This window comes from Ammospiza nelsoni, chromosome 1 (assembly GCF_027579445.1).
Source record: "Ammospiza nelsoni isolate bAmmNel1 chromosome 1, bAmmNel1.pri, whole genome shotgun sequence".
NCBI classification, from domain to species: Eukaryota; Metazoa; Chordata; class Aves; order Passeriformes; family Passerellidae; genus Ammospiza; species Ammospiza nelsoni.
The window spans coordinates 134,859,930-134,882,777 of NC_080633.1; the positions used below are offsets into that span (position 1 = coordinate 134,859,930).

The following is a 22,848-nucleotide window of genomic DNA, read 5'->3' on the forward strand; positions in this document are numbered from 1 at the left end:
TGTTAACTTCAGGTATGGCAGCAGAACACAAGGAGCAGCCACTACTCAGTGACAAGGTGCTAAAATACCATACAAAATCTAATGCCAACAAACACTAAATAATATGTGTACTCATGTGTTTCTATTTTTCCCTGTCTACATATAAAAAGACATTTCTACGTGCACATTTTAAAAGGCTTTCAGTGAGCTGTTACAACTCAGAGAAAAGCTTTTACTGTCAGTCTGAAACATCAGCATCATTTCCCCTTGGAGTGAAAAAGCAGGAAAATCTGTTAGGAATTGCAATGAAGAAATGAGGAATGTACAAACTACTGTTAAAACAACAGTAAAACAACAGAAGTGTCAGACTGCGGCTCATACTGACTCTCACATGTGTCACCTCCATAAACCCTTTACTCTGTGTGAAGGCCAAGCACAAAACCTCCACCTCTCTTCCCCCATGCTGACCCCAAATCATTCTCATTATGCCCTTGTCTGTATCTCTTGAGCTCCAACTGTGGCTGCCTCCTCCTCCTCCCTTTCACTCAAGGAGATTTGTGTGTTAGAGGTGTTGTTGGAGAGGGCTGGTTGATGTTGCCCAGAGTGGTAGTGTCTGACACCCTGGAAACATTCAAGGTCACACTGGCTCTGAGCAACCTGATCCAGCTGAAGGTGTCCCTGACCATGGCAGAAGGGCTGTCTCCTTCTAACCAGAACTATTCCATGATTGTATTCCATCATGGGAATCAGGGTCCAAGGAAAGAGGAGGGAGATTGGCCTGAGTTTTCATACTGGGTAGCCTCAGGGTTTCCTTGGAGGGCTGGGTTTTGGCTGGAATGTTCATGGCCTTACAGACATGGGGGTATAATATATTCAGAGCTGGGGGTAGAAAATTACTCTTTCTGCAGCTGTGCCACCTCACAGGGAAGGCACACAAAGAGGAGCAGCCCATAGTGATTGCAGCAGTGTGACAGCACCATTCCTGAATGTGACTCCATAGGGCCACATTTAATTGTAATTAAGGGAAACCAAACTAGTTCTGTACTGACAGGCAGGAGTCAACAGGGAGACTTTGAAAGCTGCAGGATGCTCCTTTCCTTGACATAGCTGTCTTACAGTGGGTTCTCAGGAAAGTTCCTAATACATGAACAATTTTGGACACACATTGAAGAAATCTTACTTCCCAGCTTGCAAGACACAAATATTATTTTAAGGACCAATAATAATGAACAATGTGGCTTAAAATGTGATGTGCAGTGAAACACACAGTTTTGGCACCAGCTTTCCTCAGACCTCTCCCTGCTAGACATCATTAGGTCTACTCTGGGAAAAGCACAGCCACTCATTGCACCATAGCCCTGATTTCAGCTATTTAACGGGAATTTTTCAGCTTCCAGAGGGAAGCAGGATAAAAGGCAAATACCCAGTTTATGTCAAAAACTTTCTTTATTGAAAAAAAAAAAAATTAAACCTCTCCTATTCAATAAACTATACATTGTATTCTTGTGATTCAGTTCACAAAATCATAAAGATATTGAAAAAAGTAAGCTGTTGGCAACCACTAATGACACTGAAGCTTGAATCATTGAAATGGGGCAGGTCTCACATCTCCATAGGTTTTGAAACAACCATTCCTTAGGATTTTTCATTTATCTGCTCCTTTTTATGTGGTAATTTAGGTATATTTCACCATTCTTGTATGAATGGTGAAATACCATCCAATCTTGTGGAGATTGGATTTTCCCAAATTTTAAATAGCCTGAGCAGAAATTGTAATTATTTATTAGTGCTTGCAAAAATAATCTGCCTGTGCTGTGTTCTGACAAATTAAAACTAGTCATTTTTTACTAGTTTTGAAGTAATCTAGATAAAGTCACTAAGGTCTTGTGAAAGTAACTGAAAAAATACCACATACCTTTTCCTCTCAGGTGGCCCCACCTGTGCCTCAACATGTTACCATCCTTCAGACAAACAGAACAGCAGAGATGTGATCCAAAGGAGGTTAAGGCAGGTGATAGCAGAAGATACCCCTGCACATTACTTCCAGCATGGCAGAGCAGGACATGATTGATCTTTGTACAGACCCAACTACTTATGCAGCTCATCATGTAAATACCAAACATAAAATTGAGTTAGAAGTTTGATCTAGCAACATGACATGAGAAGTATTTATGGCAGATGACAAAGGTAAGGGGTGGTAAGATGGCAGGTGACAAAGGCAAGGCAGATGACCAAGGAAATGTTAAAAGGTATTAAGTGAGGATGCCCTTATGTAAGTTCTTCCTGGATCTCATCCTACAATGATTTCAAGAATAGCTGAAGTGTTTATAACCAAACAATGCAAAATGCTATAGCTGCAGCCTTTCTCCTATATCACTTCTGAGCAGAACAAAGATGACAAGCACAACGTCCCCCTTCCCCTTGGGCTCCTCTTTGGACTAAAATTCTTCTTATGCTGTGGTCTGAGGCACTTGCTCTGGCAACAAAATGGGAAAAACAAAACAAAACAATAAAAAATCCTGCAGAAATGCAATATAAACTTCCTCCCACCTACCACTCCTCTCCTGTATGCACATCAGCATGGCTTAAGGAAGGAAGTTTATTACACACACAGCAGAACAGCCCTGGAAAAGAGCACCTAGGTGTTTTTTTCCCTCCTCTGTGAGAAAGAGCAGATGGAATGAGAAAAAAATGTTAAGATTACATGTCTCAATCCTGTGAGATGAAAGGAAAGGATGTGTATAAACAGCAAATATGTAAAATGGTGAACCTTTAATGTTTTTCTTTGTCATGTATAAACAAAATACTTTTACAAAATGAGTCAGCAACTGTCAAGTGTTTGGTTTTATGATTGCACTCCAAATTATTAATTGATTACTGACCAAATGCAGGCTAGAAGAACTCAGGGTCATTTCTGATAGTCTTACAAAGGCACAGCAAAGACAAAGCTAAACATAAATAAAATACTGTATTAGAAACAGGAATCATGTTGTAAGAAATATTCACATGGTTTCATAAAGAAAGAAAAATTTAAAGATGCAGTCTTTGAGAATTAGATACAACATCTGGATAAGGCTGAAGTCCTAGCTGTTTGTTATCTTTCAACTTCTGTACTATAATTCTGGCAAATTCCTCTCCTTGGCTGTCTGAAGTATCAAGCAGTTGTCGTACTTTTGATGTCCTTGTAGGTTTGGTGCTTATAAGTTCATAATCTTCTTTCATGAGTAAAAATCTTGATAGAAGAGCATCCAGTGATTGATTCAAACATGCTTCAGTCATCTGATCAATAATTTCTTCTCTTTTACTTTGGATCCACTGATGAGCTACATTCTTTTGTATGGTTTCCAATACAAAATCTGAGATTGGAAAGGATTAGAAAAAAGGAAGGGATGGTAACTGTCAACAGATATTGCCACAGAACAAAGAACAAGCTGAAAAAAACCTGTTAAAATGATCCAATTTGACAAATTTAATGGTTAGAGTATTTATTCTATCTGAATTACAGAATAATTTAGGTTAGAAGGGACCCTCAAGGAAGTGATCTGATGTAATGGCCTGCTCAAAGCTGAGCCAACTTCAAGGATAACTCAGGTTGCTCAGGGCCTTGTCCAGCTGAATTTTGAGCATCTCCAAGTGTTGGTACTTCTGCAGCCTCCATGGGCACCCTGTTCCAGTGTTCAACCTGACCTGGTACTAAAAAGAGACAGGTGGTAAATTCACTTTCCAGGGGGATTTTTATTGAAGATTACTGAAAACATCCCTGTGGTTTCCTGGAATTTTTCTTAAGGTGAGGTTTCACACAGTGAAAGGGTGTTGATTCTCATATTTTCAGGAGAGGGATGATGCAATAGATCTTTAAAAAGTTGCATGTTATTGTGTGGCCCCTCAAAAAATATACCTGAAAAATTACTCATTGAAGTTTCCTCTTGTTAAATTTTGTGTTAACTTTTAACAGGTATTTGATACATAAAAATACAATGTAGTGGGCTCCCAACTAACACGGAGTATCATTACAGGTAAGATGCTGACACAGTTGCTGCTTCTCTCAGCCCCACCATTGCTAAATGGAAGACTGGAAAGCCTAAAAAGTGAGAAGTGACAGGCAACAAAGTGACTAAGTTTGAGCTAAGTTTTCCTCCTGTTCTGCTGGACTGTAGCACTGCAACTGCAGTAGGAAATAGAAATACTATGAGCAGAGGGAATGGGATAAAGAAGACTGATGGCAGCAGGAATCTGATTAGGAGGAGAGAAAAAAAGCTAGAAGGTATAGGTACCTGTACTTGGCCACATTTTACACTGTTTTTGCTTACTTTGTAATGTAAGTCTACAAGGACAGAATTACTTAATTTTGCACTCTTAATTTGCAATGTTTTGTTTTCATGTGCTGGTGGGTAACAGTTCCAGTTTCCATTTCATACAGACAGACATTCAATGTCAGAACATTTATTGTGGGTGTTGAGTCAAACAGTGTTTGCTGTACCTGGAGGAATCGGCGATGACCGCAGCACATGGGATGCAGAACTTGGGGCATCTGAAATACCCCTGGCAGGTGAGAGACCAGCACTGTATGGATGCACAAGCAATTTGGCACTCTGAGTTACAGAGAGATTTTCATCTGTGCTCTGGCTGCTAAGAGAGTGTAGACATCCAGAATTTCCATCTTAGACAAAAAAAAAAAAAAAAAAAAAAAGACAAAAAAAGACAAAGAGAAAAAGAACAAGCTGTATTACTTCTGTGTACAAATAAAATACTCCCATCGGAGACTACTTAGAGCAGTTTCACAGAAGTCATAAACCAACTACTTTTATATCATATGCAACAGATTAGTCCTTATACTCAAATTCTGGATACATTATGTCCCTCGTATTTTACCAAGGCTTGACTATGTTATGGGGTCCTGCTTTATTTTAAAGAAATAGGAGTATATGGGAGTATAAATCTGGTAGATGTGAACTTCAACAAAAAAGCTCTTCATAGGGACTAGAAGAATAAAATAAATCCTTTGAGTATTTGGAAAGGTCACTAAAAGTCAGCAGGAAAGCAGACTAATTTATTTTGATGAAGTTTGGCAATGTAACAAAGATGAAAATATTAAAATAAAGATTCAGATGGGGGAAAAGGACATGAAGAGCAGTGGGAGAAGGTAACATTCAGTGGGAGGCCAATGGAAGCTTTTTGTAGTCCATCAAAACAGGATATGACTTCATGAAAGCTTCATGTAAACTTTTGCAAAGAAAAGTAAAAAGGATTTCTATTGGGGGGAAGTTGAACAGTTTCTAGCTTTACAATTTTTTATAGTGGAAATGGTGATGGATATGAAAGCAGCAGTTGCAATAACACAAGGAGCAGGTAACAAAGAGCTGGTGAGAAACGAACTACAGGACATGTGCCTAGCTCTGCAAATAGCTCTGATTACACTTTCACAGTGTCACTTGATAAAGATACAGTAACTAAGACGTTAACCAAGAACCAGAGATGCAAAAATTCACATGAGCATCTAAACACAGTGAGGTAGCCCCATGGACAACTCGAGATTACCTGTCCAATGGGGATATCTGAAGTTGTATTCCCAGCTCTTTCTTGACCTGTAGAAGAATATGTCTGTAAGTACACAGAGCAGGAATAGGAAAATGTGGAAGAAACTCCATTCCCAGTATTTTAAAATGATGGACTAGAACTCATAGTAACTAGTATTTTATTTCATGAACAAGGCAGAAAGTTGGGCAGAGCTATGTACTGTGAAGCAGCAGATATTATCTACAGCATGAAAAAGGGATTAGGAGACAACACTGTGAGTGAAAGATCATTTCAGGAAAGAATCCCAAGCAGCTGTGCTGGCATGGTATACATTTTTAGATGCACAAATTTAATTTCATAACATAAAGACAAAACTACAGGGTTTGTACTGGTATGAGAGAATGAGACCAGTGAACACAGCATAAGAAAATGCAATCATAAAATCACACCATCGTTTCCATTGGAAAGACCCTGAGATCATTGAGTCCAGCACTGCCAAGTCCACCACTGCCCCATGTCCTGAATGCCATCCAAAAGGATGTCTATACATCCTTTAATACCTCCAGGGCTGGTGACTCAACCACTTCCCTGGGCAGCCTGTTCCAATGCTTGACAACTCTTTCCATGAAGAAATTTTTTCTAATATCCAATCTAAACCTCCCTGGCACAACTCAGGGCATTTCCTCTTAGCCTACTGCTTGCTGCTGTTGCTTGTCAGTTAAGAGGCCCCCACCAGGCCATAATCTTCTCTCAGGTAGTTGCAGAGAGCAAAGGAGCAAAATTTCCTCTCTGAGCCTCCTTTTCTCCATTCTAAACAACTCCCTCAAAAAAAATGCTATTGAGAGTTAGTCAAATGTTATTCAGAAAAATCCAGATTGACTCAAGTTACTCAAAAAGAACCTACATGACCTAGAAGAATGGAGTAACAGAAATAGAAAAAGAAGGAAAAATATGAGATAAAGACTTTCTGTTTCAAGCTGGGGCAAATGATTAGAAGTGAGATGAGGAATAAAAACAACCCCTAAGTAGATTATTCTGTAATGAAGGGTCTTGTGAGAAAGGAAAAATAAAATTCTTAGGTACAGTAAGTAAGGGGGATTTTGAAGACAAAAAAAGTTTGTCATGTCTCTCATAATACTACGTAGCCTTAATTCACTTAAGTCAGAACATTTACCAGGACTAGTTAGGATATTGCACGAATAAAGAAGTTTATTTTACAAAAGGATTTCAAAAGAGTGCATCCTGTTCATCTAGCAAAACAAACTATATTAAAGGATTACTCTGTATCAGAAATGAAATGGGAAGAGGGAAAAGAGCTGTTTAAGGAAATACCCAAGAAAAGCTCACTAGGGAAGGGGGAAAAAAAAGTAAAATTGAAAAGAAAGGCTGAAGGCTAGAAGACAAGTCTTAACTCTGAAGAAGCAATATTCTGAAAAAGTATTCTAAATGTATTGATGGAAAAAACAAGAATCTATAGTCATTAACTCAGCTAGACTCCATAGTCATTAACTTCTGCCTTCATGCCATGCCAAACTCCTCTCTTGCTAACAGCTACCTGGAATAGAATTTTCACCTAAAACAATTGCAGGTGAGTTTGAAAAGCAAGATGAATGTCAGTCTTGCTTCCCACTACAACACTACCTGCTGCAGCTATTGGCAAAGTAATAACAAACTCTTCTGCAGTAGAGTTTTGTAGGCACCATTTTTACAAGCTTTATAGTATCTATACATAAACACAATAAAGTGTGAGCAATGATTCTATAAAACAACCACCAGCTGACCAATCAGATTAATTGTACCAATAAATCAATAAATTTTCATTGATTCCCTCCACAGGCAGACACAACAATTCATAAAAGGAACCAGCAGCAAGAAAGGCTGATATTTATCATTATCTTATGTAATTACCCTTACAGTCCATGCTCATGCTCAAAGTAATATTCCATGTTCTAAAATTCATCACAACACACTTATTAAGCTAGGTAAATATGAGTTATTCTTCATCTTTGAGGTTTTTATGCTGTATAGATAAATGCTTAAGTTGAGGTACAGCCAAAGGACCCTGCTCTTGCTTTCTGCAGTAACTGGAAGTCTTCAAGGCTCCTGTAATTTTTTCACCCAAGTTCCTCCTGTATTTATACCTTTCTAGTACTCTGAGCAGAAGTTGAAAAATGTGTATGTGTTCAAACAGGAGCTGAAACAGGAACTGCCTGTGCTCTCCTACCTCTACCAGAGTATCTCTGGATCTCTGGTTTTGCAGCACTTCAGAATACTTTTTGATGACCTTTTTTTTAGCAGTGAAGTGAAAAGTCTTGTCTGCTTTCATACCCTTGGTCCCTGTAATGCCAGAGAACACTCTATTCTTTTGAAATATGTTTACATTCTGTCAAGGGAAGAAACTTAAATGCAGTTTTAGTTTCACAATGTGTTGCTATTCCACCTGGGTTCTATTGTATGCTTCTGATATCAGCAAAACCTCAAAACTGAGTTTTCTCAGGGAATTTTGCCAACTTTTATTCATTAAAGGGGACATCTACAAAAGGTCTGTGCAGATACTTTTGCAAAGCAGTCTATTAAAGACAGTTTTACTTACTGAATTAAAAATTATCTAGAAACTTGCACTAGAAACTTTGAGTTTACTCAGCTTCTAGAATGCCTTAAAATGTGTAGCCTTTTTTATATTCAGAACTAGTTAAAACAAAACAGAAACACCAAATAAGAACAAAAACAAACAAACCCAGTTAACTAAACTGCCAAGAGCCTGAAGAGACAAGAAAATGTTAGCTCTGCACTCACAACTCTGAATAGGAAAACTGAACCTGTGAGCTCTAAAGACTTCTCAGGTGACAGAAACAGAAAATCAGAGCTTAAAAGGGCTAGTTTTTTAACCAGAGAACAAAGTTTACAAAAGACATTTTTTTCCTGACATACAGAGACCAAATTTTCTACTACACAAATGCAATGTCACAGAGTGAATGTAAAGCTGCAATGGCAACTTAAATTTACACAAAGTCAAGAGTATCTCACCTGATGAGAGGATATTACACTGGGGAATAGACTTGAATTTTGATGTATCTGGAGGGATGCTCCGAAGGGGAAGTGCATCACACTCTATGGAGCTAGAATATGTTGGCTGAAAGAAATCCAGGTGTATATTGAACAGGCACATTAAACAAATATGAAGTTGCAATGTTTTTACAGAGATCTTTTCCATCACCATGTTTTCCCTGCTATCTAAATGCTCAATAGACAGCACAATTAAGATATGCTAAATCGGAAGAAAGAATGTAATCCCAATACTTATATATTTTCAAATATGACAGCAATTTTTTATACAAGGTTAACTACTAGTAAGAACCAAAAGCAACAGCATTAGGAATCAAAATATAAATACAAATCTATATTACCCTTTACAAGCAAGCTCCATAGAGGTGTAAAGGAGTAGCAGACAATCTCTTACTATTGGCAGGCATTGTGTGCATTCCTCTTTGAGGGGATCACAGACTCACAGAATATGTGGAGTGGGAAGACACCCACAAGGATCATCAAGTCCAACTGGTGGAGCACCCCAAGAATCATTTGCCCAATGGCACTGTGTAAACACTTAAACTCTGCTGGGCTTGGTGCTGTGATGAATTCCCTAGGGAGCCAGTTCCAGTACCTGTTTGCCCTCTGGGTGAAGAACCTTTTCCAGATATCCAACCTAAACCTCCCCTGGACAGCTCCATGCCATATTTAGAGCTTTCCCATATTTAGATGCCCTTCTAATTTCTGCATACTCACCCTTTTCTATCTTCAAATATATGGCTTTGCATTTGTTACACGCTGGCTCAAGTAATGCATTTTATGCCTTTCCTGACTGTACAGGAAGCTAAGTGCAGAACAGCTCCCCTTACCACCTTAAACTTCCTTTAACCTCTCAGGATGCTGACATTCCAAATGCAACACGCAAAGTATTTACCTTTTCAGGATTCAGAGGTATATTTAGAGGTATCTGCTCCACATTTGCTTTCTTTCCACTCTTGTAAATACTTTGTGATTCATATAGTGACTGGAAGAGAAATATTTTCCTGTATTAAATTTCTGCTGTAAGACGACAACCCCACACAAATGCATGTTCCAACGAGATACAAGATTAGAAAAAGGAAACTCACAAGAAATGACAAAGGAGATAAGACTCCTTTTAGAAAGTGAAAGTCACCAACTAACTTGACCAACTCAAGTTAGTTGACTGTGACAAAAGCCACTTACCTTTGATCTCTTTAAGAGAAGTACTGCTTCCAGCATAGCTATTTCATCAAATGTTCGCAGAACTGGCTCCAGGTCTATTAAACATTCTGAACAAAGCAAGAGTACTTGGTGAATGGTTTGAAGTAGAAATCAAGTTGTCACTGTACTGAAGTGTCTTTCTTACATTCACAAAAATAATTTTTCTATTGGCACATATCAAACCACTTATGCTGCTAAAACAGAAGCTGCTTGCTTCTCTTAGAACAGTTCACACCGCCAAAAGAAATGTGTACCACAAGAGATCCAGAATAATGCTGGCCTGGGATAATGCAAGTCTCACACTCATGGAATGGAGAGATTGGTGGTTTGCTGTGCTTTAAAGTAGCCCCATCACGCCTGATTAGCTGAATAGGACCCAAACACCATAAGACCTCAGAGTGGGCTGCTGTCTTCTCACTCCAGAGGAGGTGTTAAAGATTTATACCAGAAAAATAAACAAACACACCTCCAACACAGCAATATCCAGAACACATGCCTAAGGCATGAGGCAGGGCCAGAGAAGATGGGATAGTCAAAGCACTGACTTATCACACCCAGTGAAACCAAATGACACTGGCCTCAGTGTGTCTGTGTTCCTATGCTACAGTAATTGCTTAAGTTCCCCATCAGTGAGCTGCACTTCCCCTAATTTTGCAATAGTTTTGCAACTTCTTCTTTCCTTTTATGATAGTAAAGTAGTGGCAAAAGCAACATGGTTTTTTTTTTCAAAGACCATCTTACTACACACATGGCACTAAAAAGAGAATCCAAGTTAGCCCACACTATAGTACATAGGCCAGATAATTTTCCCTTCAGTATGACCACATACTTAAATTACTATTTTTTTTTGTTAATTGGCATAGGAAAACAAGAATGCATATGGAAATGTCAAAATGTGTCTATTTTTTATTTTAGAAAATATTGTATTAAGATACATTTCTTTGCTTAGAAAAAAAATCCAGTTCTTGCTTGATAAAGGAGATGCAACAATTAAAGTGTCAGTGAAAGATTTACACTGAGATGCAAATACAAGCTGAAGTCACTACAACTAATCTGATGTGCAGTGGTTCATTGGTCTTGGTTGGATGCTCATAAATCCCACAGTACTCATTTTATACTTCACTTCTCCCATCCCCTCTTAAAAAAACCCCAAATTATCTTCAACAATAAACAAAAACCTCCAAACACAAGTAGTTAAACAAAACATGCTCCTTTTTTACAAGTAAATTAAGAGATGGTAAATACAAAAGACTCCAACAGCCAATCTGGTTTTATGGCACACACATAATTCCATTCGTAAAAGTTTATTTACAGACATGAAGGAAGCAGCCAAGCACTTTATGATGTGCAGCAGGACCAAGCACATAGATCTCCTGGCATCTTCAACACTTCCCTTTCAAGACTATAGTCTTGCACTATAAGTACTATGTTCAACATAAACCTGGCAAGGTAAACTCACTTGAGAAGGATGGTCTTTCATCAGGGTTTTGTGCCCATCCACTTTCCATCAGCCTTATGATCAGCCCTCGATGAGGAATGTCCATTGATAGACTTCCCTCACTCAAGTCTAGTCGCTGTCCTTGTGACACGCTGTACATTATCTGCAAGGGGTTTATAACTTCTGTCAAAACAGACATTGTGAAGTCATTAGAAATATATGCAATATAAAGACCTTACTGTATAGGAGAAGTAATTCCATTTGCACACACAGAATGTAAATAATAAGGTTACATTTCTTGATTAGGAAAAGGTATTCTTAATTTATGAAACAACACTGTAATTGAAAAAGATACTAAAAATATAGTCTAATTTGAAAGTGTTCTTCAATAAGTTTAAAAGTTGAGTTATTAGAAAGTAACCCCTATAATTAAGTCCCCAGGTTTCATGTTTAACCTCTAGGTAAGGCATGAAAAATAAAGGAAGACATGGTCTTACCTTCAAATGGCTGTTTCCTTGACATCACTTCCCATATGATAACTGCATAGCTGTTTACAGTATAAAAAGTACAGAAGATGTTATTTTAGACTACAGACAGTTAACAACACAATATACTCAGCTTTACATTGTATTTAAAACATTTTGGTAAAATGATCCTGTAAGCTTGGGACTGACTATAGCTAACTAAAATGTTGACATGAATATATGAAAACTAGCAGGTGAACTCATCTTGAACTAAATAATACTATTAGGTACAGACAAAATCCATGGCATATAAAGTCCTATTCCAAATCTGTATCAACTTGGCTCTGCTAATATGTTGTGAATTACGTACATGGAGTTTAAATCTCTGCACACAAATTAAAGTGAGCCCCAGAGAGCCAACTGCTCTGTCCTAACTGCAATATTCTGGCATCTTCCCAGTATGGACTGACATTCCCTGACATTCCCAAGGGAAGCTGGATATTAGCAGGGAGGATGGCTTTGAGCCACAGCTCTATCCCAACACATCCTCACAGAGGCAGGCAAGATACAAACTTGCACTTGGGACACCCACTCCAGCTTCTTCCCTCCCCATATATGCTTTCAACACCTGCAATCTTCTCCATAGGGAGAGATGTCACTTACACACAGCATTCACTTTCCAAAAAAGACACTTGGGAAGACTACTCTGAACTAATGCCACAAGGTGTAACACACATGTGGCTTACTCAGTGACCTTCTTTTCCATTCACACCAACAGGAATGGCAAGGGGTTCAGTGAACACAAACTTGCCCCATCTTTAGTAAACTAGTCACTTCAGTCATCAGGATATATTAGAAAGTGGTAACTTTAAACAACTTTGTAATTTAAATAAGGTTAGCAGATTTCATATAAAAGCAGCATTGAATTCTCAGTCCTTCTCTGCAACTTTTCCTTACAGACTCTACCATATCTGAATGAAGCTCTATTCCATGAAAAGATCCCAGTATTAATCACAGCACTGCATTCAAGTATCCGGTTCTGGATTTAGAAAGGACAATCCAGGCTAAAGCTTCAGTGCTTCCATAACTTCAGAATGCACTCAAGGTGCTGACAAGGGTGTATTTCCATGTTTTCAGTCCAAGTCTTTATAAGCACTGTGGCAGTGTCATTCCAGAAAATAACCACCATGATCAACTGCTGCTAAGGCTTGCTCCCCATCCTTGGTATGAATGTACTGAGCTTCCTTCCTACATCACTAAGAATACCAAATTTTGCATACAATTACATTAGTTACATGAACTGCCTTAAAGCACTGTACCATTTGACAGCTACCAAATAAGAATTCAAAAAAATAAAGCAAAAACAAATAACTGATGTCTAAAATCAAATCATATAAACGAATTTTTTCTATTTACCCTGTTTACATTTTAACATTCTTCAGTGATAAAATTTACTTATGTAGCTTTTAATAAAAGCAGTCCTCCTTGTTAGAAAAGTCTGCTTTTGATGTATTCCTGGCAAATCCATGCAATTGATATAGCAAATCATCCTTTTTGTAGAAGTTAAGGTGATTGATTGTTGTTTAAATAATTTGTTTCTTTAAGAAAGTTCCTTTCTCACAAGTTAGCTTCAGTATCTCAGCAACACTCAGCTATGATCAACTAATTTGACATCCAGAAAATATCCAGCTATTTAACAATATCTTTCATTCAGTTTGGAATCTCTCTACAGTTAAAGATTATTTTCTCAGTTCTACAACACTGCAGCATTCCCTTTTACACTATTCCTGTTTTCCTTTCTTATTTCTGCTTTGTAGCATCTCCTGCTCATAGTGAGCATGGAACCTCCTGTGTGGTGTTTCTGGTGGTTCTTCACTGTCTCTACACCTTCATGTCTTCCTGCCTTGAACACCTCTCTTTCTAATGTTGTCTCAGTCTCTCTTCTTTCCTCTCACATAATCTCTTTCCTTCCTAATTTATCTGGTTTTTATGCCCTTCTGATGTGTTCTTATATTTTCTCCAATTTGGTTGTTATTCCTCTGAAAATATTATTTTCTTTCTAAGAAATATTTGTCTTCTTCCTCTCCACCCATTCATTAAAGCTGTCAGTCACCCTTTCTTTCCTCTCAATACACCTTGTTTTCTTTTCAATGTTTTCCTTATCCATATCTTCTCATCAAAGGGTAAAGAAAGCAGGTGTGTTGTCATCTGGATGGGATGTCAAGGAACTTCATGTACTTCTTAGGGTTAAGGGATAATTAAGGGAAACAGTGGTTTCCCTGGAAGTCAGTAGGACCCTCTGAGCCTGAGTCATCTCTCACCAAGATATAACCATGTCAGAGATCAGTGAAGGTAAAGGTGGCAGACTGCACCAGAATGATGTGACAATATGACTTTGTCACAGTGATTGGCAAGTTCATGCCTTCTCAATCTTCCTTTACACATGATAATTCCTCCCACAATTCTTAACATAATCTCTGAGCTCCCCAAACCATTTTAGACCAGCCTATTTTAACTCCAATATCCTCAGAGAGATTTCCTTCTGTTACATGGGTCACCCCTACTCTATTTACTATTCTACTACTTGTACTCAGCCAACACAAAACTACCACAACTTTCACAAAGTAAATTATTCCTTAACAAGATTACTGTAACTGGTTTCTCCAACCCCACTATCCTGTTTTTATCTACCTCCTTTCCAAAAATACATTTTCTTCTTTCCCCCAAGTACATTCTGAAATTATGTTATTTGATTACACAAATTTTAAGCGTAACATTAACTTGATGGTGTGAATGGCTTTCTTCTTTTCTGATTTGTATGTGTATGTTCATTTACAGAAACTAGTCCCCCACCCATTTCTGTAGTCTCAGCTTAGTTTTGGAGCATTACACTTGTCACAGCACAAAAGTCTTTAAATCCAGCTATCACTCAATTCTTCATTTCCCAATTCATTCAGCCTATATAGCTGTGATATTATCATTGAAAATAATAGAATTGCTGAGAATATGCTAAAATCTAAGTTCAGTGAATCATATCTGAGCTCAGATTTCAAGCCCCACTAGAGATCAACAGGAGTTACCTGTAGATGTCATGTTTCACACTTGCCCGGGTTTTCAGACTGGGGTTGTAATCCTCAGGTGGCATGTAGACAATTGTCCCTCCTTCCGGCAAGGAGGACTCGCTTCGGGACTGGGATGTGGATATGACACGCCATTTGGACATGCCAAAATCTGCAATCTGCAAAGGTCAAATCAATTGTTCTGAGAAGAAAAACCGGTTTTATCTGATGACAGTTGCTAGAAATTCCTGAAATACACCCAAAAAAAGGGGTCACCCAAAGCTCTTAACCTGACACACAAAAAGTATGTGGTTCTCCTAGCAACAGGGAACATCAACTCCAGTCCATAAAGCATTCCCAGGTCCTGACTCATGCTATACCTATAGCACAGCCCTAACCTGCTCTTTTAAGGAAGGACTCGTGTACACTATGGATGAGGAATCTGCTGTAGATAGCTGTGCCATATGAAGAAAATCCCTTTCTTATGATAAAAAAAGCAAACAAAAAAATCATTGATTACTTGTAGCTCCCTGGTTGTGAAGAAAGCACAAGTTTAGTATAAATCGCAGTAGTTGTACATAAGTCAGCTTGCTAATATCCAAAGGCAGTTCTTCTCACAGAACAATTTTAGGGCACTTCACCTCACTCCCAAAACTATGTATTAATCCTGAATTAATAAATTTGATATTCTGAAATTCTGTGCTGCAAAAAGTTGCTGAATATTTTCTTTACTGTGCACTCTGGAGCCTTGCTCCTTTCTACACAATACAGTGCATCTACATGAAGAAGTAACTGACTTCCCTTTACATCCTCAGACATCCATAAGCCAGGGCACCAGATGTCTGATTAGGTTATGGATAAGGAGAGAGACACTTAGCAGAATGCCCCTGCTGACTGAGCTGCAGTGTCTGGCATACATGGGAGATAAGCACCCAGCTACCAGCTCTGCACTTGTCCAGCATCTGCACAACAGCAAAAACATTTTCAACAAAGACGCCTGTCAAGCACTAAGGCAGTTAAGACAACAGAAACAAGCTTTCTGAAGAGCATACGTCAAAATCCACAATGAAAAGTAACCTTTCTTCTCTACAACTCATTCTCATCAAGCCTTCCTCATTGTAATTGGTCTTAAGTCTTGCTCATTCAGTAGATCAGAGACAGTCAGAAGCACCCTGTAAACGCTGTGACTTTTATACATATGCAGTATCTCTTCTGTGTGGCATGCATGATAAACCTTGTTTGCATTTCCTGTCACTGTACTGGCTTAGAGAATCTTGCTTCACTTAAAACCCCAAGGACACTCCTTACAGGAGGCAGGGCAGGTATGCAAGAGTTCACCTCTTCCCTTCCAGTGCCTCAGCAAAGAAACTGTTCAGATATGATCAGGCAGAGCACCAGGCCACACCAAAGCTGTTAGGGATTAAAAACAGAGTGGATAAAAAAATGACTTGTACTAGCTCCCTGATCAGGTTTATCAGGAAGCTCGGGAGATGGCAATACCAGCACAACTGAGTGGGAGGAAGCATGACCAGCTGAGGGTGTGAGCAGAGACAAAGTCATGTGAGGCACTTTGCTGCCAAGAAAAATTTCTGTGCAGTGGAGAAAGAAGAAACCAGCAGTGGATCTTTGCTCAAAGGAGTCATAAAGAGAGTCAATTTACAGTAGCAACTAAAACATTCACTTTTCAAGTATAAATTTAGTGCAAAATATCTTATTTCTATTTACTTGAGTAACATATTCTATCAGTTATAAAACCAGATCTTTTTAAAATAACAAGAAACAACAAAAACTCTTGCAATTATGGAAGCACCTAAACATTTTGTCAGAAGTACTTTCAGTCTCTTTTTCACACCACGACAGTGATATTTTTACATGCAGAATTAAAGTTTGTAATTACTGATACTTCTGCATGTATGTTTGCTTGTTCTAAGGAGCTTCACAAAAGCCACCTTGAAACATAGTAAGATTTCAAAGTTTTGCTCTGCATGTTCTGTTACTACCCCTACAGAACAGAAATGTCCATATTGCATGGTAAGTATCAAATGGAGCATTAACATTTGAACTTGACCTACTGCCTATCAGAAGTAACTTGTCAGAGCATCTCAGGCAAGAACACTTTCTGTTTTCTTCTCAGGAAGGGCCAGATACAGCTAGCCTTGGAAGGCCGACAAACAAGAGTGTCACCACTATTGAGTATCAGCTACTGCTACAGCAGAAACAGCCTAACTTCTGTCTTCCTGGTCTTTTCAGACAGATAAAATCCACAACTGAGTAATACAGAGTTTCCAAAAGAAATACTCCAAAGTTCTGTCTGCAAGGATAGAAATAAAAATCCACCATACAATTACATCCTCTCTGTAAGGCCACAACCTCACCCTTCCTCCTCTACAATAATAAAAACACTTTCACTCATTCTGCATGCCGAAGAACATAAGAATTAAATAATCCTACCTTGACATGAAACTCATCATCCAACAAAATGTTCTGTGTTTTTAAGTCATGGTGCAGCAATGGAGGATTCATGTTGTGCAAATAGTTTACTCCCAAAGCAATTTCATAAAGAATGCGGAATCTCAGGCACCAGGGAATGTCAGGATATATATCTTTCTGCCAAGATAAAACCACAAAACCAGAATATAATCCTCTCTTCTAACAGCACACACAAAGACTTCTTTTATAAAAAGAAGAAGAAAATTACTTGGGCAAACAATAATCTTTTAAAACATACAAACTCCTGAAAAAATTGTAATGCTCAAATTGTAATGGTCCATTAAGACTCATTAGCTGTTAAAGAAACATTATCAGCCTATTCAAAAAAATAATAATTATGCAGTGCTATGTTTCCATTCCCTAGCATTCACATAGTAGTTCATGATGTTGAACATTTACTACACCACTCATTCCTATGGAAATATGAATTACAGATGAACTTCTGCATCAAACTTGTAACCCACAATTTATGACTCCTACACAAAGAATGACAAAAATCATATCTGCAGCTGACACCGGGGAACAAAAAAAAAACTGTATTGAAACTATGCACAAAATACTACCTTTATAAATAATAATACAACAAGAAAAATGTTGTAAAACTCAACTGAGGTCTCAGAAGTTATATTGACACTAATGCCTTTACTAAAACCACAATTGAGCTCTCTAGGCATGAGATGTGTATTGATTAAAGGTAGAGAAGAGAGTTTAGTGCTATTGAGACACAACTGCAGTAGCTTTGCCTTAGCAACACTGCTCAGGCCAAACTAATGGGAGCAACTGAGAGTTCAGCACAGGAGAAGTTACTCAAAGAATAAGGTCTGGTAGAAATAATCATACTTGTTTATATTAGCAATATTTAGCTTCTATAATTGAAAGTAAAAATTTTCTTTTTTTTAAATATCCAAACTCATGGAAAAAAAATCAATATTTGTATTGGCAGTAATTCAGAAACCCAGACTGAAACAAGCATAAGTATTTCAGAATTTAATTAGAGAACAACTGAGATTTTTAAACTGTATGTAATAATTCAACATAAAAACTTGTTATAGGTCACAACATTAAAGAAAAAATATCACAACATTAAGTCAGCTGAGTTTAGTTGTGGTTTTGAGATACAGAAGGTCTATCTGAGCACCAAAACTACTAGGGATACTGACTGTCTTCTAGCATGAAATATTATAAATAAAATATTTTACTATATTAATTAAGTATGAAGATTGCAATCTACTTGGAGTAGCCAGGTATCATATTTAAATATCATATCATATCATATCATATTTACTTACCCCATGCAATAGCTGGTTTAATGACCCATTGGTCATGTATTCTGTTACTATCCCCAGAAATTCAGGCTCGTTGCAGATTCCCAAAATTGGCAGAATGTAACTAAACCTGGCTTTGTGTAATATCTCTGCTTCTTTTAGAAGGTGGTTTCTATCGCTTAAAGAAAACAAGCAAACAAATAAAATGCATTACCATACCAGTACTATGAAACTCCAAGCAAATGCTGGGGTCACTATATTCTCTGTCAATTCCTTGTATGCACCACATCTTCACCACTGGATTTCTACCATGCTGCTTTGAGAACAACACAGTGTAAGACAAATCAGAACCTGCAAATGCAGACAACACAGCTTCCCTGGTTTTGTTGTACCACACAAATTTATTTCCATCACACATTTCATCCATGTTTCCGATAAATAAGGATAAAGTTAGAACTTCCAGCTTCCACCATTCCTTGGAACCATAATGGTAACAACCAGCTGCATTTCTCCCACTTTACTGAACACCTTCAAACCCAACTTTTCACTCAAGCCCAATATTTATCTCCTAGAGAGTGGAGATTTTAATACACGATTCTCCAACCATTTAAATCTAGTCGACTCTAATGTACACTAATATACAGGGGCTAAAGGCTTTTGACTTCTGAAGGAAAGTAAGTTCCGTTATGAAGGAAAAAGAACAATTAACTATGCTTTTGTTTTCACATAAATTATCCCCTCAAACAGGTCCTGCTTTGAATTGCTCTATGGAAAAAACATCCCCTAGATGCACAGGAAGCAGGAATAGACCAGCCTCATGATGGGTGCCTTTGTATGCATGACTTTCACTGTGTGGATGCACTCTGTTACCTCAAACCTCCTCATAAATGTGGATTTGATGCATCATTACAAATTTAGGCCTTGCAGCATGTGGGTTTGAGAGGGTCAAGTTTTATTTAAGATTGAGTATGATTCCATCCCTGAAAACAGAAACCATATGGTATGCCTTATATCTCAAACAGTCTTGAAAAAAATGGGTTTGTTGTCAATGAGGATAGTTAGACCATAAAGCATAATTCAGTGAAAAAACCATTTATATCTTAGTGGAGACTGGTACAGGTACAAGTATATGACTAGGATATTCAAATACAGGACATTTATAGCACACTGATCCTTTGGATGTGAGCCCGTCTGACTCAGAAGCAATAGGGCTGTGCTGGGGCCAGGGCTATGCCCACCACGATGTGTTCAGCAGAGCACTGTGCTATGTGCACAGCACAGCTCCAGGGTGAGAGCTGGCTCAGGGCACACCCCAAAGCATCCAGGGCAGGCTGGAGCCATCAAGGTGGGTTTAGCACTCACAAAGAAAAGGCTGTCAGGATATATGGGGAAAAGAGGAACCCTTGTGAAGTAAAGCATGCAGCTCTTAGCAGTAGGAAATTCTGATTTAGACAGATATGAAATTAAGGTCCTTTTATCTGTGTGATGGAAAAAGACTTATAGGAAACCCCAGGAAATGACAGAAGTAAAAAAGCAGCCTTTGAGACAAGCATGGGATCAAAGAGACAACCCTACACCTTCCTCCCTCTCTCCAGAAATGACTAGGCCTGAGAAAGTTTGGGGTTTTCCAAGACAGGAAGGCACATTAGCATGGGATTCAGCTGTGGCTGGGAAATGAATTGCGCCATCCTGCAGTCTATTCCTGTGCCTGTCAGTCACTTCACCTTTGTCTGCTCCGTGCCAAAGGGCACTGAGTAATGCCTAAATGAGCACATTCCCACAACAGCTTCCCACCTGGCTTTGCTCTTTGGCTGGTCACATACCATATTCTGGGATGCACAGCACATGCTTCCCACTCGGGGAATTAATGGCATCATGAACTCATCCCTTTTCCTGACAACACTTACAGACTGGCATTTCATATTGCCTACTGCACAGCCAACAAAGCACTTGCTGCTCAGACTCGGGTATAATGGTTTTTTTATAACTTTCAGTCTTCTGACAGCATTTCTGGGCTTTGTGTGACATAGGGTGATGCTTTATCAAGGCTGACCTAGACCTAGAGGCTAGACAGAGTTAAGGCAGGTACTTATTGGAAGACCTCAATGGACACACCTTGGGCAGTACAAGAGCCCAGCCAGGGCTACATCCAAGATGAAAATGGTCACAAAATGGACAACAAGTCATGAGGTCTCTCACTTTTATAAGTTCTGGTCCATTAGCATACTGGAGTTAATTGTCCACTTATAGCTTTAGGTTATGAAGTCTGATCCTTTTTGTTTTTCTCTCTTCAGTCCCCGTTGGGCCTGAAATTTGGGTGGTTGTTCTTGGTTCCAAGCTAGGAAAAGAACTGTTTTGTCTAGCTTCTCTGTGAAGCGAGAGCTTACTATTCCTTAATATGAAGTTCAGAATTACATCCTAAAGCAGTACAGAATCTGAGAAATATAAAAGCTAAAACCTAAGGCATCATGGTAAGTGACTGAATTATTCTGATTACCTCACTTGGCCTTCTAATCATAATTTCACAGGTTAGATGTCCCACTAATCCAAATTCTTGAAAAGCTAAAATTAGCCTTGGCGTTTTCTCCTAGCTGTGTTCTGAGGATAAATGCTGTATTTCCAGCTGGGATTTAAGCAGACATTAAAAAAAAATCCCAGAACAAAAAATCCCCCACAACACCAATCAGTCAGTTCCCTCCCTCCCACAGCTTATCAGAAAACACAACATAACTGAGATTCCACTTCTGGCAAGATTTCAGAGATAAAACCTGTGTATACACAAACCTGAGCAATAAGAGGTGAAAGACCTTAAAACAACTTGCCTTGTATTCAAGTATATTGAGTCACAAGACTAGAAGCCTTTCTGGGTGAAGCTGTCCTACCTAAAGGCCTAATACTACATCAAAGAAACTTGAGGCAAAAGCTTGAAGACAGCAAGATATGACTCAGAGGCAGGTTTACAGTCAGGTAGGCTTCAGACAGCCTAAGAAGAGGCAAATTTGCATTGATTCATTAACAATTTTAACTATGGGGACTGACTAAGACAATGACGAATGAAAAAGTACAACTTGCTGTGTTCTTGCATGGAGTGACAGCTCCTGTAATACACTGCCACTTGGGTACCTGGAAAATGGGGAACCCAAGTGCTGCATAGAAAACAGCAGCTTTGCAGGGGGGTCTACAAGCCTATTATTTTAAAACAGCTTCTCTCAGTACTATGAGATCTGGAGAAAAATAATAATTTTGCGTGGTCTCAGAGAAGTTTCTTCTAGAAGCAATCTCCAGTGGATAGAACAGTATACTCCCGATTTGCCTCTCTCTATGTAAACACCAAATCTACAGTAATCGCTGCACTTTAATATCCTGTGGATACCTCAGCAAAATGGTTAGCAACCAACAGACCCAGCAAGAAGCCAAACTCTGTCAATCTCACCTTGAGGAGGGCTCAAGGCGCACAGTGCAGAAGGGAAAAAACTCCAAAAGAAACAACTTATTGTCGCAGAGACCGAGACCAAAACCAGCCCTTTACAATAATCGAGAGTGAGGAAGCTCCGGGGCCGGTCCGTGTTTTTTCTTGGCCCAAGCTGAATCATCCTCGTGAAATCCCTTCTCCCCGTGGAATTAAAGCAAGGCTGCCTACCGAAACACCAGCATCTAACCCACAGACCTCAGAAACTCACTCCGGCATCCTGGACCGCCACCTCGCCCCTTTCTGGGGGCTGCCTCAGGGAAAGGCGGCTCGGCTCGGCCCTGGCCCCGGCGATGCCCCAGGCCGGCGGCCCCCTGCCCACCCCGTTACCTGTCTAGCAGCGGCCCCTGCAGGCATTTGAGGGCCACAGGGACCCTCCAGTCGGCGTGGCGGGCGGCGGACACGGTCCCGTAAGCGCCCCGGCTGATAAAACGCAAGTCCGGGAGTTTGCTGGAGGGGATGGAGGGGAGGCCGTAGCTGAGAGCGCCCGCCCGGCCCCCGCCGCCGCCATCCCCGCCGCTCATGCTCGCACTGCGCCGGGCTCGGCGGCGCCCGGAGCGCCGCTCCTCTGGCCCCACTCCCTCGCTCCCCCCGCACTCCCTGCCCCGCCTGCTCTCCTGGCCAGCGCTTCTCTCCTCCTTCTACCCCACCGACGAGCCACTTCCTCACGGAAAAGCGTCCCACGGCTCGCGGGTCGGGGAAGGCGGAGCAGCCGGGATGGGAGGAGCGAGCCGGGGGAGCGCGGTGCCGGCGAGTCCCGGAGAGCCGCGCCGGGGCCTCGCCCTCGGGCACCGCGGGAGCGCTGTGGCGGGCCGGCCGCGGCCCTCGGGCCGGGCATGGAGCGTTCCCCATCCCGTCAGAAGGAGCGGCCCCTGCGCTGGACAGGAGGAGGCATCCC

General features: G+C 39.8%; 1 protein-coding gene across 5 annotated transcripts; it reads right to left on the reverse strand.

Annotated features, from left to right (window-relative positions):
• Positions 1–1,406: 1,406 nt before the first annotated feature.
• On the reverse strand, positions 1,407–22,505 carry RIPK2 (receptor interacting serine/threonine kinase 2). 5 transcript variants are annotated; one of them, XM_059475819.1, is made up of 11 exons: positions 22,281–22,505; positions 18,506–18,659; positions 17,178–17,333; positions 14,748–14,905; positions 11,701–11,750; positions 11,225–11,386; positions 9,748–9,833; positions 9,458–9,547; positions 8,524–8,629; positions 4,460–4,639; positions 1,407–3,335 (listed from the first exon to the last, which is right to left on the reverse strand). In XM_059475819.1, the coding sequence occupies exons 1-11, from the start codon at positions 22,472–22,474 to the stop codon at positions 3,010–3,012; spliced, it is 1,662 nt and encodes a 553-aa protein (XP_059331802.1). In that variant the 5' UTR covers positions 22,475–22,505; the 3' UTR covers positions 1,407–3,009. The 5 variants fall into 5 exon arrangements, with proteins under 5 accessions (XP_059331802.1, XP_059331836.1, XP_059331827.1 ...); XM_059475853.1 differs by lacking the exon at positions 22,281–22,505 and adding an exon at positions 22,149–22,164; XM_059475844.1 differs by lacking the exon at positions 22,281–22,505 and adding an exon at positions 21,915–22,117.
• Positions 22,506–22,848: the final 343 nt, after the last annotated feature.